We start from the raw sequence: 17251 nt of genomic DNA, 5'->3' as shown, positions 1-17251 counted from the left end.
TTCACATTAATCATGTTGTAGAGAAGAATTAGAATTAATGGGAGAAACCACAAGACAGAAGAAACCAGAAAAAAAAAGAGCAAATAGTGTGCTTGCATCTGCATTTATACTCCATATAATATACATATACATCCATCTTTCTCTGGATGTGGATAGCATTTTCCATCATGAGTCATTTGGAGTTGTCTTAGATCCTTGCATTGCTAAGCAGAGATAAATCTATTCAAAGTTAGTCATTGTACAATTCTGCTGTTACTGTGTAAAACGTTCTTCTGGTTTTGCTTGCTTCACTCAGCATCAGTTCATGTACGTCCTTCTGGGTTTTTCTGAAGTCCACGTGCTCATCATTTCTTATGGAACAATAGTATTCCATTACATTTATATTCATAACTTGTTCAGCCATTCCCCAGTTGATGGGCATCCCCTCATTTTCCAATTTTTGGCCACCACAAAAAGAGGTGCTGTAAATATTTTTGTACATGTGGGTCCTTTTCCTGTTTTTATGAAATCTTTGGGATACAGACCTAGAAGTGGTATTGCTGGGTCAAAGGGTATGCACAGTTTTATAGTCCTTTGTGCGTAGTTCCAAATTGCTCTTCAGAATGGTTGGATCAGTTCACAACTGTACCAGCAATGCATCAGGGTTCAATTTTCCCACATCTTCTCCAGGATTTATCATTTCCATGTTTCGTAATGTTAGCCAATCTGATAGGTGTGATGTGGTACCTCAGAGTTGTTTTGATTTGTATTTCTCTAACCAATAGTGATTAGATCATTTTTTCATATGACTATAGATAGCTTTAAGATCTCTCCTCCTTTTGACTGCCAAGCTCCTATAAAGTTTTCTATTCTTTGTTGCTCTGCTTTCTTCACTATCAATTCACTTTTCAGCCCTTTGCAATCTGACTTTAGACCCCACAACTCAGCTGAGGTAGTTCTTTTTAAGTTTTTTTTGAAGTAGTTTTTAACCAAGGTTTTCTCCAACATCATTTTAAATGTTAAATTTAATAGCCATTGCTTCATCTTCATCCTCCTTGACCTCTCTGTCACTCTTGGTCCTGTTAATCATCCCTTTCTCTTGTATATTTTCTCATCCCTTGGTTTCTTTATACTCTTCTTTGCTGATTCTCCCCTTGTCTGTCTGTAATGTAAAACCAAGCAAAGGCAACTTCCCAAGGTTCAAAATACCAGCATAGGTGCTCTCCATTTTATTCAGTGACAAATTAAGAACAGAGAAGATCAAAATAGGACATCATTCAAAATACAGCATTTACTAAGTGTGATTCAATAATCTCCAAGTATTACCCCACCCTAGAACCTTACATTCATTCAATGAATTACAAAGTCCCTGTTCTAAATACTACTCCACCCCTAGGCTGTACCTTCATTTAGTCCATCACAAAGCCCCTCTTCTCAAATGGAGATTAGTTTCCAATCATAAGTAAAGTACTTTCATTTGTTCAATCATAGAACACAAAAAGGTGAAAAGTTCCCCACCCCTGGATCACAACTGAAATCTACCCCAGAGTTACAACAAGTTTAAGCACAGCACTTAATACCCAAATGGAAGTCTTTTCTTCATCTTGACACAAGAGGCAAGTTCTCAGCAATCTTAGTTCCTGGGGAGACAAGGCTTAGCAAGGCCACAAGATACATTGCCAGTCTCTTCATTAATTCATCCTCTGTCTGCAGAACAGTCCTAGGACCCCTGAAAACATTAGCAAAACCCTCTCCCAGGATTTCTGTAAACATACAACAAGAAAATCCTTCTTCAGGGATTCTGAACCAACAGAAAGGTTCCCAGACTCCTGTAACAACAGCACTGTCCTTCACCAGTGGACAGTATTCACTTTCTGTCTGCAGAACAGTCTCAGTAGTTCTGAACCAACAGAAAGGTTCCCAGACCCCTGCAACAACAGCACTGTCCTTCACCAGTGGACAGTATTCACTCTCTGTCTGCAGGAGAGTCTCAGGATCTCTTAATCAACAGCCAGGTTCCAGGACTTCTTCAACAACAGGACTGTCTTTCACCAGTGGACAAATCTGGCAAAACAACATCAAAACAGACAAAGTACCAGCATAACAGCCATGTCTCCTCAGTCCTTGGCAGCTTCGGGGGCAGGTCTCAAAAGTCCAGGGCAATTCAAAGTGGCCCTCAGCAATCCTCTCAGTCTCTCTCTGCCTCCATGAGGGTGCTGCTTCCAAAAAGTTCTTCTGCCTCTCTCTCGTGTCTCTCCAATTCTACATCACCAGTTCCTCCCAGTTCAGGACTCTCTTTTCACGTCAACAAGTCCATCCCACAGGTGGGATTAACAAGCTTTGGGTTTTAACACAATCAATTTGAAAACCAAGCCAGTAGAGGGGAATCTTTATATTCCATTACTATCACACTGTCTGACCACATTGTTTCAACAAACCCTTGTGACAAATATGTATAGTTGAGAAAATAAAGTTCTGACATCATTCATGTCAAAAAAAGATTCATTTTGAATCCATCACCTCTTTGTCAGAGATGGGTTATACTGATCATTTTAAATCTTTTGAAATATTTTGTCTTTACAGTGTTATTATTATATAAATTGTGTTCCTGGCTCTGCTCATTTCACTCTGCATCAGTTCATACAACTCTTCCTAGGTTTCTCTGAACCCATCCCTTTCATCCTTTCTTATAGTGTAATTATATTTCTATACTTACCCACATTTGGGGGAGACTCTAGGGATGAACATACTTTTTTGAGAAATATATTTTATTTTCCCCCTCAATTACATGCTAAAACATTTTTTTAAACATTAGTCTCTTTTTTTTTAAGTTTTGAGTTCCAAATTCTATCCCTCCCTCCCTTCCTTCCTTCCCTTACCTCTCCCTGAGAGAGTAAGCAATAAGATATAGGTTATACATATGCAATCGTGTAAAACATTTCCATATTAGTCATTTTGTATAAGAAAACTTGAATAAAAGAAAGAGAAAGAAAGAAAGTGAAAAATAACGTGCTTCAATCTGTATTCAAATACTACCAGTTATTTCTCTGGAGGTGGATAGTAAACTTCATCATTAGTCTTTTGGGTTTTTCTTGGATCATTGTATTGGTGAGAATAGCTAAGTCATACATAGTTCTTTAAATATCGTTGTTACTGTGTATAACGTTTTCCTGGTTCTGTACACTGCCCTTTGCATCAGTTCATGTAAGTCTTTCCAGGTTTTTCTGAAATCATCCTGCTTGTCATTTCTTATAGCACAATAACGGTCCATTAAAATCATATACCACCACTTGTTTATCCATTCCTCAATTGATGGGCATCTCTTAGATTTCCAATTATTTGCCACCATAGAAAGAGCTGCTATAAATATTTTTGTACAGTAACACAGTGAGTAAGAGCACTGATCCCAGAGTCGGGATAACAGGATCAAATCTGGGCTCAGACACTTAGCACCCACCCAGAAACACCTGGCTGTGTAACCTTGAGCAAGTTACTTAACCCCAATTGCTTAAAAAATATATTTTTTGGGGGCGGCTAGGTGGCGCAGTGAGTAAAGTGCTGGCCCTGGAGTCGGGAGGACCCGAGTTCAGTTCCAGCCTGAGACACTGAACACCCACACAAAAATACTAGCCATGTAACCTTGGGCAAGTTACTTAACCCCAAATTGCCCTCCAAAAGGCAAAAAAAATATTTTTGTACAAATAGGTCCTTTCCCTTTTTTTTTTTTGATGTCTCTGGGATACAGACCTAGCAGTGTTATTGCTGGATCAATGGGTATGCACAATTTTATAACCCTTTGGGCATAGTTCCAAACTGTTCTCCAGAATGGTTGGATTAGTTCACAAGTCCACCAACAGTACATTAATGTCCCAGTTTTCCCACATCTCCTCCAACATTTATCATTTTCCTTTTCTGTCATAGTATCCAATCTGATAGGTGTGAGTTGGTACCTCAGAGTTGTTTTAATTTGCATTTCTCTAATCAGTAGTGATTTAGAACATTTTTTTATATGAATATAAATAGCTTCAATTTCTTTGTCTGAAAACTCCCTGTTCATATCCTTTGACCATTTGTCAATTGGGGAATGACTTGTATTTTTTATAAATTAGATTCAGTTCTTTTTATATTTGAGAAATGATACCTTTATCAGGGATAGTTGTTGCAACCTCCCCCCACCGCAAGTTTTCTGCTTTCCTTATAATTTTGGTTGCATTGGTTTTGTTTGTGAAAAACTTTTTTTTAAAGCAATTGAAGTTAAGTAACTTGCTCAAGGTTACAAGGCTAGTTATTTCTGGGTGTGGTACTAAGTATCTGAGCCCAGATTTGATACCAGGTCATCCCAACTCTGGGGCTGGTGCTCTTACTCACTGTGCCACCTGGCCACCCCGTGAAAAACTTTTAAATTTTATATAATCAAAAAGATCTACTTTACATTTTGTAATGCTCTCTATGTCTTCTTTGGTCATAAATTCTTTCCTTAGCCATAGATCTGACAAATAAACTGGAATGAGCATGCTTAAGCTTTGTTTTGGAGATTGTCCTAAAGTTATTGCAGAGTGAGAATAATAAACCAGACATGGGCAAAGAGAAAAGCCTGCCCTTCATCTCCCACCCAGTGAATCAAAGTACATATGAGCATAAAGAGCAACCTCCTTTGGCAAGTACCCTGGGCCATGGGTAAGATAGTTCTCTTATGTACACTTCTAACTCTCATCTTTACCTCAGATTGCTAATGGCTTTTTGGACATTTCTACTTGGATATCCCATATATCAAGTTCAATGTGTCCAGAACAGAACTCATTATTATATCCTCAAAACACACCTTTCTCTAACTGTCCTGTTTCCATCAGCAGTATGACCATCCTTCTAGTCTTTCAGGTTATAACCTCAGAATCTTACTCTCTTTCACCCAACATAATACCCGATCAGTTGCCAGGTACTTTTTGATTCTATGTCTTCACAGTCTCTCTTGTATCCACTCTCTTGACACTACTTAGGCAATCACTACCTTGGTTTAGCGCGTCCTTCCCTCTCACCTTTATCATTGCAATAACCTCCTAATTGGTCTTCCCATTGAAATAGCAAGTCTCTCCCTTCACCAGTCTATCTTCCACAAGTGGCCATCCTGATAGTTATAAAATGCAAGTCTGAACAAGAAGCTTTAGTAGTTCCTTACTTCCTCTAGGATTAAAAATCCCAACATATTTGTTTGTTTTTTCAAGTCCTTCATAATCTGTCTTCAAGATATCTTCCCAGACCGATTTCACATTACCTTCCCAGTCCTCTACATTGTAACCAGACTGGCCCTACTTGATCTTTTCCACTTGATTCTATGTCCTTCCTCTGTGTCTTTGCCTAGAATGTCCTCTCTTCATCTCTGCCCTGTTACTAGCTTCTTTGAAAGCATGGTTTGGGTGCCACCTTCTACAGGAGAGAAGGACTTTCTTGATTAGTGCTCTCCCTGGAAATTATATTAGATTCACTAAATACACACACACACACACACATATATGTATGTATTTCTTATATGCATATCTGTATACATGTTGCTTTTTTCTCCAGCAGGATAGAAACTCTCTGAAGGCTGGGACTGTTGAATTTTTTCTGTGTGTGCCTCCATTTTTTTCTCCAGTGCCTGGTATCCAGTAGACACTCAATAAATGCTCAGGATATGCAAGATCATGTGATGTTAGCACAGAAATCTGGACTGATAGATTGTATTTGTGGCACGAGATAGGATTATGAGAGTATTAGGGCCAAGTCATACGGTTATTATAGCAATAATAACTCATATTTATATATTGTTTTAATTTGTGAAACACTTTCCTCACAATACCTCAGAAGAGAAGGCAGTTCACATTAGGTTGTGCACTGTTTTCTGTTTTTCTTAAATCTACAGATAGTGTATCATTTATATCCATCATCCAAAGAGGGAGTACAATATCTGAGATGACCAACTAGGTGGCAGTGTGCTCAAGTTACTGGCCAAGTGGTCCTGTAAGGGCTGCTTTGGTCATTTTTCAGTTGTGTCTGACTCTTCATGACCCTATTTGGGATTTTCTTGGCAAAGATACTGGAGTGGTTTGCCATTTCCTTCTCCACCTCATTTTACAGATGAGGAAACCAAGGCAAACAGGGTGAAATGACTTATCCAGAGTCATACAGCTAGGAAGTGTCTGAGGCCAGATTTGAACTCAGGAAGATGAACATCCCTCTGACTTCAGGTCCAACACTCTAATCACTGCACCCCTTAGCTGCCCTTAGCCTTTCTTAAAAAAAAGTTGTAGTGTCCCTATTGACTACCAGAGGGCTCTTGGTCCACAAATACTCAAACCATATCACTCTTTCCATCCTGCTGGACATTTTGAGATGGCTAGGATTGGGTTTTGATTTATACTAGGTAATGAAAAATGAAATATTCAAATTATTCAAATATAAAATCTATGACTCTTCCTTTCCCTATGTCTGATTCTTCCATTATGGACTAGTATATGTTCTAGAATACCATATACTTCCTCAAATTTCTGGAATCCTCTAGTTCTAACAAGTTCTACTGAGTGTAGCAGCCTTCACTGCTACATAGCAATACTTGTATTCATCTCTAACTAACTCCTATCACATTCTAATGCTAAAATAAAGTGAGATAAACTATTGCTAAAATAAAATGCAAGAATAAAGGTAGAAGGAGTTTTGGGACCTGTGCTTGGAGGTAGAGGCTCTCTAGCTGGAAACCACCTAATCTTTCTTGCATTTTTTTTATGTTCAGTAAATCTTGTGGCCACAGTAAATTGAATGAATGCACCCTCGTAGAATATGTCTACCTTTATTCTATTTTATTTTAGCAATATTTTATCTTATTTAATTTTAGCATTAAGGGGAGGTCAGGTGGCTCAGCGAATAAGAGCACCGGCTCCAGTGTTGGGATGACCTGGGGATCAAATCCGGGCTCAGATACTTAGCACCCACCCAGAAACACCTAGCCGTGTAACCTTGAGCAAGTTACTTAACTCTGATTGCTTATTAAAAAAAATTTAGCATTAGACTGCTTTATTTTCTGAGGCTAGGGCAAAAGAGGAGAGGTTAGTAAAGATGTAGAGAGCTTTTGAGATGTAGAATGAGGGAGGCAAGAGAACTTAAAACATATGGTCTCAATCTCAGTAAGGCAGAAGTCAAGATCATTTTCTAAGAGGGGTTAGAGAAACATTGGGAGTTTTAGAGGAGATGAAAAGTCCTGTAATTATCGCTGTGGGGAATGTGATAGGAGTTAGTTAGAGATGAATACAAGTATTGCTATGTAGCAGTGAAGGCTGCTACACTCAGTAGAACTTGTTAGAACCAGAGTTATTCCAGAAATTTTAGCAAGTCTATAGTATTCTAGATAAACTAGAACTGCCTGTGGGTGGGGGAGAAAGGTCTTAGCTTCAGTTTGGGGTCTCCTTTATATCCCCTGTAGTCAGAGGAGTATCTTGCAAGCTTCAAAGGGGCTGAAGCATGTTGGACTGCTCTTCTCATTGATGTCCTAGCAGCTTTCTTGGCTAAGCTGACAGCAGTATCTACTGTCTACCAGAAGGAACCTGTAATCTGTGGGTGGCAGGAGCTGAACAGAGCAGGCCAAGGACAGGAGAGTCAGGAATCAAATACAAGTTTAATTTCAAAGTAAGGGAAGCAAGCAAGGTGGCAGATCAGACACATGTGCCAGGGCCCTACCCCTAGTAGGGGGAACCAAGGCAGTATGGGGAGATCTTATATCAGTGACTGAGGAGTGAGGACAATGAGAGGTAAGAGGCAAGAGCCACAGTGAGACAAGTCTGATTTATAGTAGGGCTTCATGACTGGAACATGGATACTTGTCTGGTGCTTGTCTGAGCTCAGACAACACCTGGTGCTGTTCAAAGCAATATGATAATTATGTGATTTTTGCCAGATGGTGAGATTATCTAGAGGGTGAGAGCAAAGGATTATTGTTATGTCAAGCTCAGGGCACAACTTGCTTGCTTGGCCTTTGCTCTGGAAAACAGGTTGTTTCCCAATATCTTGACATTTTCCCCTTTGGGAAAAATGAGGGAGTCTGAAAGAAATGCTATCCTTCTGGCCAATAAAGGAGAGGCAGGTATAAGCCAAGAGGCTATGAAAGACCATTTAGGTAAGAATGATATATTGCTCAGGGGGTTAGTTCCTTGAGGGGAATCTATCTAGGAAGTATATCCCAGGTATCATTACCAACCATTGTTTGCTGATAAGCAGAAAAGGGGGGGGGGGATAGAATGTAGAGGGAGAAAATGCCAACTAAAGTTTGAATCAGGGCCTTGGTGGTTGAGCACATAACAAAAGGGAAGAAGACAGTATAATCAGGCCTCCTCCAAAATCCTAGGACAGCTGTCTCATCCAGGTGTCAACTGCTCCTGGGTCCCTACTAGATAAAACTTGAGATCCCAAGAATGTTCTGCCTCAGGAGCAGAGGCTTTCTTCAGATGATCCAGGAGTACACACCCACCAGTTCGACAGCTGTGGAAGTAGTCAGGACCTGATAGGGGCCCTTAGAGAAAACTGCTTGCATGGATCTTTGAATGTCAGCATAACATAGGTCCTTAGTTAAGAGTCTCTAAACAACACCTAGAGATGATCCAGTTTCCCAACTACACAGCACTAGGTTCAAACAATGCAATAAAGCTTTTCTCACAATTTTCTCTCTAATGTACTTTCAGAAAAGTGTGTTACCGAGGTGTAGGGGAAGGGATGTTTTATAGCAAGTATTCTTACTGTATTATCTTAGAAAACACCCCTTTCTAAAATCTATTTAAGGTTGTCTGACTAAATTAATTTTCAACTGGCCATCTTAGGGAGAAGTATACTGGTGGGAGCTTGAGTCTGTGGCATTAATTACTCCAATTCCTCAGGGAGTACTTCTAGGATCTGAGCAAAAGATGTAGCCTTGCTCCAGGAACTGAGACTCATATGTGAGCCTGGGAGTTGGGATAAGGATCATAAGAGTATTTCTAGGCTATAAGGACAAAATAATATGATAGGAAGACATGAACTTTGAAGGAGGAGAGGCTGCTTAGTGATGGTCGTAGAAGTGATAAAGGGGTGCTCAGAGTACGCTGACTTGTCAGACTTGTTCTGAATTATAGGGATTGGAAGAACAAAGGGTAGGAATTTGCTAAACAAGAGGCAGGGGAGTACCAGGTATGGACAAGTTTGAAGATTAAACCATCACTAAGGTTCTAATTAACATCTTGGTGTAAAAGAAGCCTCTGCCAATGGTGTCTTTCAAGTTGATCCATTTCTTTTGACTTGATTCGGGGGGATCCAAGGACATATCTCAGCCAGAAGGATCCTGAGGGGAAGGAACCTTGAAAATGAGACTAGTAGAAGTTAAGTGACTTGCTTGAAGTCACATGGCTAAGTGGCAGAGATAGAGCTCAGACCTATAATGTCTGACTTTAGGTCCTGGGCTCTCTCCCCTTTATCACTAGGAAGAGGATTAGAGGGCAGAGGGGCAGCGGTAACTGAAGCTAGCACTGAGAAAAGAGGCACACAAAGAGGACCTTGGGGACAAGCTTCACCAACTTCACAATTTTGTCAAAGGTCAGCCCTGTTTGTATTCAACTACAAAGACAGATAAAAGTTATGCTTGGGAGATTCTTGATCTGGAAAGCGAACCACATGACAGGTATAGGTCAACTTCACTAGATGCCAGGCTGCTCTTAGGAGTTCTGATTCAATCAAAAGTCCCTTTTTGCTTTAGGGAGAAAGTGCCCAGTGGCTGCTAGTCTCTCTTTTAATATTCTTAGTCACTCTTCCTTCCTTCTTTCTTTTTTAAATGCTATTTTATTTTCCACCCTCCAATTACATTTTAGTTACTTTTCAAGAAAGTTCTGCCTTCATCCCTCACCCCCAGAACTCAAAGTTATTGAGTGTTGAGGCACTGATAAATACCAATCAAACAACAAATATATTTTAAATACATTTTACTGATATATTTTGTTTTTCTTCCATCACTCTATTTCCCCGGGTAATGGGAATGTAAATTTTAAAGATCTTCCCTGCCCCTAGGCTAAAGTGCACCTGGAGCCTGGGGTGGGAGGCTTGTTTTTCAGTAGATACTTCTTGATTGGCCAGTGGGTCCAGAAGGTTGTTACATTCTCTGAGCCAGGAGAAGGCTATATAAGCCCTGATATGTAGCTTTGTTTTGGGGCTCACTTTGAGAAGTGTTCTGTGATTTGATATGGATTCTGGGAAGCCGTTGTCCAGAGGCCCCCCCCCCTTTGAAACCCAGATGTTGATTGGTTATGGATGTGATGGTTGGACAGTTTGAAATCTGTCTACTTGATTTGTTTCTGTCTTGATAATTCTGTCTGTATACTCTGAAGTTCGGGGTGCTGACCTCTTTCCCCTGAACTAGGTAAATGATACATATTTGACTGATTAAAGTAAGCTTGTTAACCCATTTTGAGTTGCTTTCCTTTATCAAAGCAGATCTAAGAACCTGTGCTGGCAGCCACCCTAGGGACGCTTGGGGTGCTTGCTGCTACACCCTGCAATATCCCTCCTGCTCCTCTGTCCTAGAAGTCACCTCATATAACAAATGTCATTTTTAAGACAAAAGAAAGAAAAATGAGTATAACTCATCAATAGATCAGAAAAAGTTTGAAGATATGTACAATGTACAATTCTTGTGGTCTTCCCACAAAGGGGTGAGGTGGGGGTGTCTTCTTATCTCTCTTCTTTCCAGCCATGATTGTTCTTTATAATTTTGCAAAATTCACTTTTGATTTTTTTTTGTGTGGTTGTTCTTCCATTTGTAGTTGTGTGTATTGTCTTCTTGGATATGCTTGGCATCAGGTCACATAGATTTTTCCATAATTCTCTGTAATTATCATATTCACTATTTCTTATAGTACAGTAATATTCCATTACATTCATATACCACAGTGTGTTTAGCCATTCCCAAGTAATGAGCATCTCATATGTTTCTTATTCTTTGTTATCACAAAAAATGCTGCTATAAATATTTTGGTACATATGAGGATTTCTTCTTGTCAGTGTCAAAATAAGGTATGAGCCATAATGGAATATCTGAAAAATATTGGAATATTTTTGAATTTTCAATATTTGAAAAATACTGAAAAAAATAATGGAATATCTGAATCAAAGGATTGGGATTTTTTAGTCACTTTATTTGCATAATTCCAAATTATCAAGTGACAAAATTTTAATATGGACAATCAGCTTCCTTTGCTTGTAATTCAATGTCGGAACAAACCTCTTTTTGATTACTGATTTGGTTTTCCAGACACTTGGTATTTAGAAATAAATGGTCAATTAACAAAAGAATGAATTTCTCTCCCTTCCACCCCCCCTCCTTTAACTGAAAAAATAGGATAAAACTCATAACAAATATTCACAGTCAAGCACAACAAATTCCTTCATTGACCTAATCCAGTGTGTGTATTCCTCATTCTATATCTTGAGTCTCTGATATACTGTGAGACAGCATCATGCTTCATCATTGATTGGTCATGCCATTGATCAAAATTCTTAAGTCTTTCAAATATTTATCTTTACAATGTTGCCATACAAATTATTCTCTTGGTTCTGCTCATTTCACTTTATATTAGTTCATACAACTCTTCCAAAGTTTCTCAGAAAGTCTTTCATTATTTCTTACAGCACAGTAGTATTCAACTACATTCATACAGCATAATTTGCTTAGTGCTTTTCCAATTGATGAGTCCCCTTTGGTTTTTAGTTCTTTGTCACTACAAAAAGAGCCAATAGAAATATTTTTGTATGAATGGGTCCAGTTCTTCTTTCTTTGTTCTTTTGGGGTCAGCTAACCTGGGTATTCAGGATTTCATATCCATTTGATTCAGTTGACTCAAATATTTATTTTCAAATTTCATTGTACGTGAATAAGCTCCCTTTCTGCTACAAACCTAACTGGCATGAGTTTGGGCACCATGAGATATTTTCCATTTTTGCTATTAATAAAAACCAGAATTTAAATAACACTTTAATGTTTTTGAAGCACTTACCATGCATGATTTAATGTGCCCAGTCCAAAACTTACATATGCACACTGTCACACAAAACTGAAACACTCATACATTTCTGTGAAGGACAGCATGGCCTAGTGGATAGAGTGCTGGACTCAGTCTCAGGGTTCAAATTCTGTCTCTGATACTGACTAGCTAGTTACTTGTGAGTAGAGCCTCAATTTCCTTACCTGTAATAATATCTTTAGTGCTGGCCTACCAGGGTTGTTGTGAGACTCAAATGAGATATTGTATGTATACTACTTTTAAACCTTAAAGTTCCATATAGATGTGAACTATTTATTATTATTATTTGTATTTTGTTAGCTAAGTGTAGGGTTCTATGAAGTTGCAAAACAGTTCATATGCACTTGGTAACAAACTGTGTACCTGTCATATGAAGACCAGCCTAGCTAAGTTCATGGGAGCTCATCATCAGAAGATTAAGAGCTAATTGGCCTTTTTTTTTTTTTTCAGTCATAAGAACTAAATTAAAGAAAAGTTATTATCTCAGGCTATGGAGGGAGTACCCACACTAAGGAAATGTGAGAGTCTCCATACAGGAGACAGAAGGGGCTAAAATGAAGAAAAACGAGGAAGAATTACATCTTCTCTACATTTCAGAAACCCTTGGAGGCATGATTATGGACCACTAAAGGGCTACAAACCAATATTGTTCAGTATTGGCTGAGAAGGAGGTTCACTGTCTTTTTCATTATTAAAAGAGGTTGTAATTTCATAAACCTGCTTTTTCTTTTCAGAAAGTCCATGTATTTAAACAAGTCTGAATCATATGGAAACTATCAAATTATAACATTGTAATCATAAACAATGTATTTATTGAATGTTATATGTGTGTATATGTGTGTGTATACATTTAAATACACACATAAATATGTAGCACTGTCCGAGGCATTTTGGATACAAAAACCAAGCTTAAGCAATCGTATCATATCTTGAGGGAATTGCAAACTATTTGGGAAAATAGTTCACATAACATAAAAATAGAAGTAAGCCCCTTGAGGACAGGAGATGTTTCTTTTTTGTTCCTATATTTCTAGCATCTAGCACGGTGCATGTCATATGGCAGGTTCCTAATAATTGCTTGTTTTTGGTCTATTAGAACCTGGTAGTTAATGGTTAACACTTTTAAGTGCTGGCATCCCTTTGTTTTTAGTGGTTTTCTTGACTTTTTCTAAAATGTACTACTGTATACACTTCCTAACCCCTTCCAAAGAGGTCCAAACTCCTAATTTTATTGGCATTAAAAACTGAAGTTCAAGGTCTCTTCAAGCTGCAGACTGAGAGCAAGAGACCAGCAGGCAGCTGGCGGGTGGTGACGACGACAGTTGTTAAGTTGTAACTTATGCAGGTCCCAGTATGACAGCCTTGTCTTCATCTGCAGAAATAGTACCTGTGCTCAGAAAAGCCTTTGCTTTCCTCAGACCTTCTCAGAGTAATTGAGAGGTAACATAACAATCCCTATCCCTTTCTGTAGAGGGACAGGCGAAAGCCTCCTTCCCCTCACTTGTGCACCTGGTGCTCTGCCAATAGGAGAGAGAGTTTGTCTCTGTGGGCAGGGCTTAGGGACTCTGTCCTTCTATTGCACACCTTGTTGCGGCTCTTGGTAACTAAAGATCTTGTTTGCCAAGTGCCTCGTTTCCCAATAGTTTTTCCGTTTGTTGGGAAGGACACTTTTGCTCAATCGGTTCTCAGAAGTACCAGCTGCAACCACCCACTTCACGAATAAGGGCAAGCGCCGGAGATCCTTAAAAGAAAAAAGCACTATATAGATTGGGCACTTTGCCTACTAGTTCCGACCCCTAGCAATCTTTTAGTTGCAGCTGTCAGCCGCTGCAGCAGCTGTTGGCAGCGTCAGGCTGCTTTTCAAGGAGTATGTTGCTTTAAAAACTAAAACAAGTTTCCGTTTTTCTGAGCGAGTGAGAAAAAGGACTTGATCCCTTTATTTCCTCCAATCCCACTTCTTGGAATAATTAGATAAAGCAGGAGATAGTGTCCTACCATTGTTTTCTTTCACTTTTGAATAGCTTTCAGTTTTGGAATTGCTTTTAAAAAGCAACTGTTCCTTTACTCCTCTCTGGCCTTTAAGTAAAAGAAATTAAGGGGTTATTTGGAAAAACATGATGCAAGAAAGCTACTCCCTGAGTGAGTCAGGGTGGATTTCTGAGGAAGGAAACAAATGCAGAAAAGCCAGTTGCATAAATGCAGGCTTCTGCATTTAGTAGGAGAAGATGAAGGCTAGAACAGGCATGGCAGATGACCTTTTCAATTCTTGGTGACCACTCCTTTTTCCTTTTCTCATATGATTCTCTACCAAGAAATCTAAAGTCTCTTAATCTTCGTAAAAGAAACGCGAATTTTACTAATAGTTCCTCGGGAGAAAATTGAAAGAGAAAGTCGTTTGTTCAAAGAGAGTTCTAGGAGTTCCAGATTTTCTCTCGGTGGGAGGAGTCAGATGGATCTGCTGACTTAACTAGTGAATGCACTTCCTGCTGGGCAACGCATTTAATGAAGATTTAAGAGACAGTCTCTCACTCTGTCTAGAGTCAGACTTTTTACTATGGCTAGTAAGCCTGGAAGAAGGCCTAAGCCGCAGCCTCAGCAGCAGCAGCGAGAATGGGACAAACTGCTCACCTTCCAGTATTTCCAGACCACCTCTCTCTCAAGGCACAGCTATGGTTATGTCCAAGGCAGCATGAAATCACTGATAGAGAGTGAATTCAGCAGACTGAGAGGTAATTAACACCGATCCAAAAGAACCTGTGGGTGCATGGGGAGAGGAGGAGGTGAGTGTAGAGGTGAAGAGAAAGCAGTGGAGAAGGTGGTAGGCTGGTGTTTTCTTGAGGACTGACATTCACATATTTAAATTTAAAAAATGAAACAACTTAGTATTTAGCCCTTTCAAATTAAGATCTTACTAGCAAATGATATATTGGATCCGAAGTCAGAGGAACTAAGTTTGAATTCAGTCTCTGCTGTTTATTATCTGTGTATCCTTGGGCAAGTCTCCCAGACTCAGTTTTCTCATCTGTAAAATGAGAGGGTTGGACTAACTTTAAGATCCTATGAGCCTTTTTAGTGATGAGTTTTGCAATGAGCAAAATATCAGTGAGCCCTGAAAGCCCCTCATTTCCATGGAAAGTAGCTGTTCTTTTTAAAAAATAATTTAATTAATTTTTCCCCTCCTACCCCATTGGAAAAAAGAAAGAAAAACAAAATCTTGTAACAACTATGCATAGTTAAGCAAAACAGATTCTCTCACTGGACATTTCAAAAAATACAAAGCTCTCAGTCTGCATCCTGACTCTCTCACCTGTTTGTCAGGAGAGTAGAATGGGAAGGTGGATGTCTAATGCTGTAGCCAGGTCAGACCTAAAGATATCTCATCAATGCCTTGGGTTTTTTTCTCTAAACAAAGTAGATAGTAACTCTTTGTACCTGTAGTTATTTGGAAAGGTCAGAATGCTCTGATCGGGCTAGTGAATCTGAGTTTTCATGACACAGAATTGAAATAACCTAAACTTAAGTCAGACTTAACCTATTTTCCTGGCACAATGAGAGTTTATGTTTCAACCCATACCATTGTATGCTTTTGCAATTCTGTTTTTACTAAGCATCACAAACATCAAAGATAGACCTTTCTTGTTTGATTAACTAGTGAAATGCAAAAATTTTCTATGTCAGCAATTATTAGCTTGTATAGTTAGTTTATGTGGCTCTAATGAGGTCAGTTAACTTCCCATAGAAAATCTCTGCTCCTCTAGCCACTGCCTACCCATTTCACAAGCTCTCAGAGGATTAGGAGAGAATATGACAAGTTTTTGTATGAACAGATTGGAAAATAAAACCTAGATCCTGTGATGGTGACTCTTTAATGTCCCCTATAGAAAGATACCATATTAGTAGCTATACAGAGAGCAAGTTCTGGAAAATGAGGAGGAAAGTGAATGCTAAGTGAATGTGACTAAATGACCCTGAAATCTTGTTTAATCTCTTCTAGACTTACTATGCAACTCAGGTCATTTAAAATTTTTTGAGCTTTGATTTCTCATTTGTTAAAAAAAAGTGAATATAGGGGCACTCGGTGGCACAGTGAATAGAGAACCGGGCCTGGAGTTAGGAGGACCTGAGTTTAAATCCAGCCTCAGACACTTAACACAAAAGCTAGCCATGTGACCTTGGGCAAGTCAATTAACACCAATTGCCCCTCCAAAAAAATAAAAGTGAATATTTTCTAATCATCTAACCCAGTATTAAAGTTTAGAGGCCTGATTGGTGAAATGAGTTCTAAATCCAAACTGACTCCAAGCTCCTTGTATGCCTAAATTGAAAGTAGTTAAGGACAGAAGCTCAAGACTTCTCTGCCTCACCCATTGCTTTTGACCTTTCTGGATGAAAGGTTCTCTGTGATGCAGTAATCTTATTAACATGGAATTCAAAATTTGTTCCAACTTAGTTGGGGATTTACGCCACAAATTATAGAAAGTTGTTGGGAATAAGACATGCTCTTGCCTAGACCAAGAATGACCCCATCACAGCCTCCTGAACTCTCTGAGTTCATCCTGGTCTGGACACTCACCAACTTATCAGATAACGAATTTATGACTGTTCACTTGGAGGGCAGCAATGGAAATTCCTTTCCCTTTCCCCCAGCCATGGAAATTTAAAAAATGTTCCTTGAACTCTTGTGTTTTTTTCTCCCCAGAGAATCTAGCTTTACCATTTACCCCCCAATCCACATATGCACCTATAATTTAATTAAACATTTCTATGAAATGTGTACAGCAGAGCATTGTGCTCAGTCACTGAGGGCCGTTTAGAGGTTAGATCAGACAGGCCCTGACCAAATCTTACAGCACAGTAAGGGAAGAGGGGAAAGATACACCTCTATTGCCACTTAGCTTTCTTGGCTCTTCTACCTTCTTTCAATCCCCTCAGTCTTTTCTCTCACTCTTGGTCCCTTCCATGGCCTGTGTGGTCCCCTCTTTTTCTTTCCCAGACCTCTCAGGACAGTCAACCCCTGCTAGTATCCTCAGAATTTTTTTAGTAGCCTTTAGTATACAAAGTGAGAAAGGGGAGGCAACAAGAAGGAGAGAGGGAGGGGGAGAGAGAGACAGAGAAAGAAAGAGAGAGAGAGAAAAGAGAGAGAGGAGAGAGACAGAGAGACGAGAGAGAGAGAGAGAGAGAGAGAGAGAGAGAGAGAGAGAGAGAGA

The 17251-nt window shown here is 39.3% G+C and overlaps 1 protein-coding gene across 4 annotated transcripts in view; it reads left to right on the top strand.

Annotated features, from left to right (window-relative positions):
- Nucleotides 1-14002: 14002 nt before the first annotated feature.
- The window catches only part of MOCOS (molybdenum cofactor sulfurase), a 107777-nt gene continuing 104528 nt past the window's right edge, over nt 14003-17251 (top strand). For 2 of the 4 annotated variants that reach the window (XM_069075811.1, XM_069075801.1), the window contains exon 1: nt 14636-14773. Coding sequence is in view for 1 of the 4 variants with exons in the window: in XM_069075793.1 (XP_068931894.1) it covers nt 14599-14773 (175 nt within the window). In the remaining 3 variants the exon portion in view is untranslated. Of the gene's footprint in view, nt 14774-17251 lie in introns of all 4 variants that reach the window. The other 2 variants (XM_069075793.1, XM_069075821.1) reach the window with 2 other exon arrangements.

The sequence above is a fragment of the Petaurus breviceps genome, unplaced genomic scaffold, assembly GCF_028583685.1.
Source record: "Petaurus breviceps papuanus isolate PSGF00001 unplaced genomic scaffold, PetGlider_PUasm1.0 151, whole genome shotgun sequence".
NCBI lineage: Eukaryota > Metazoa > Chordata > Mammalia > Diprotodontia > Petauridae > Petaurus > Petaurus breviceps.
This window is presented reverse-complemented; position numbering and strand designations above follow the sequence as displayed.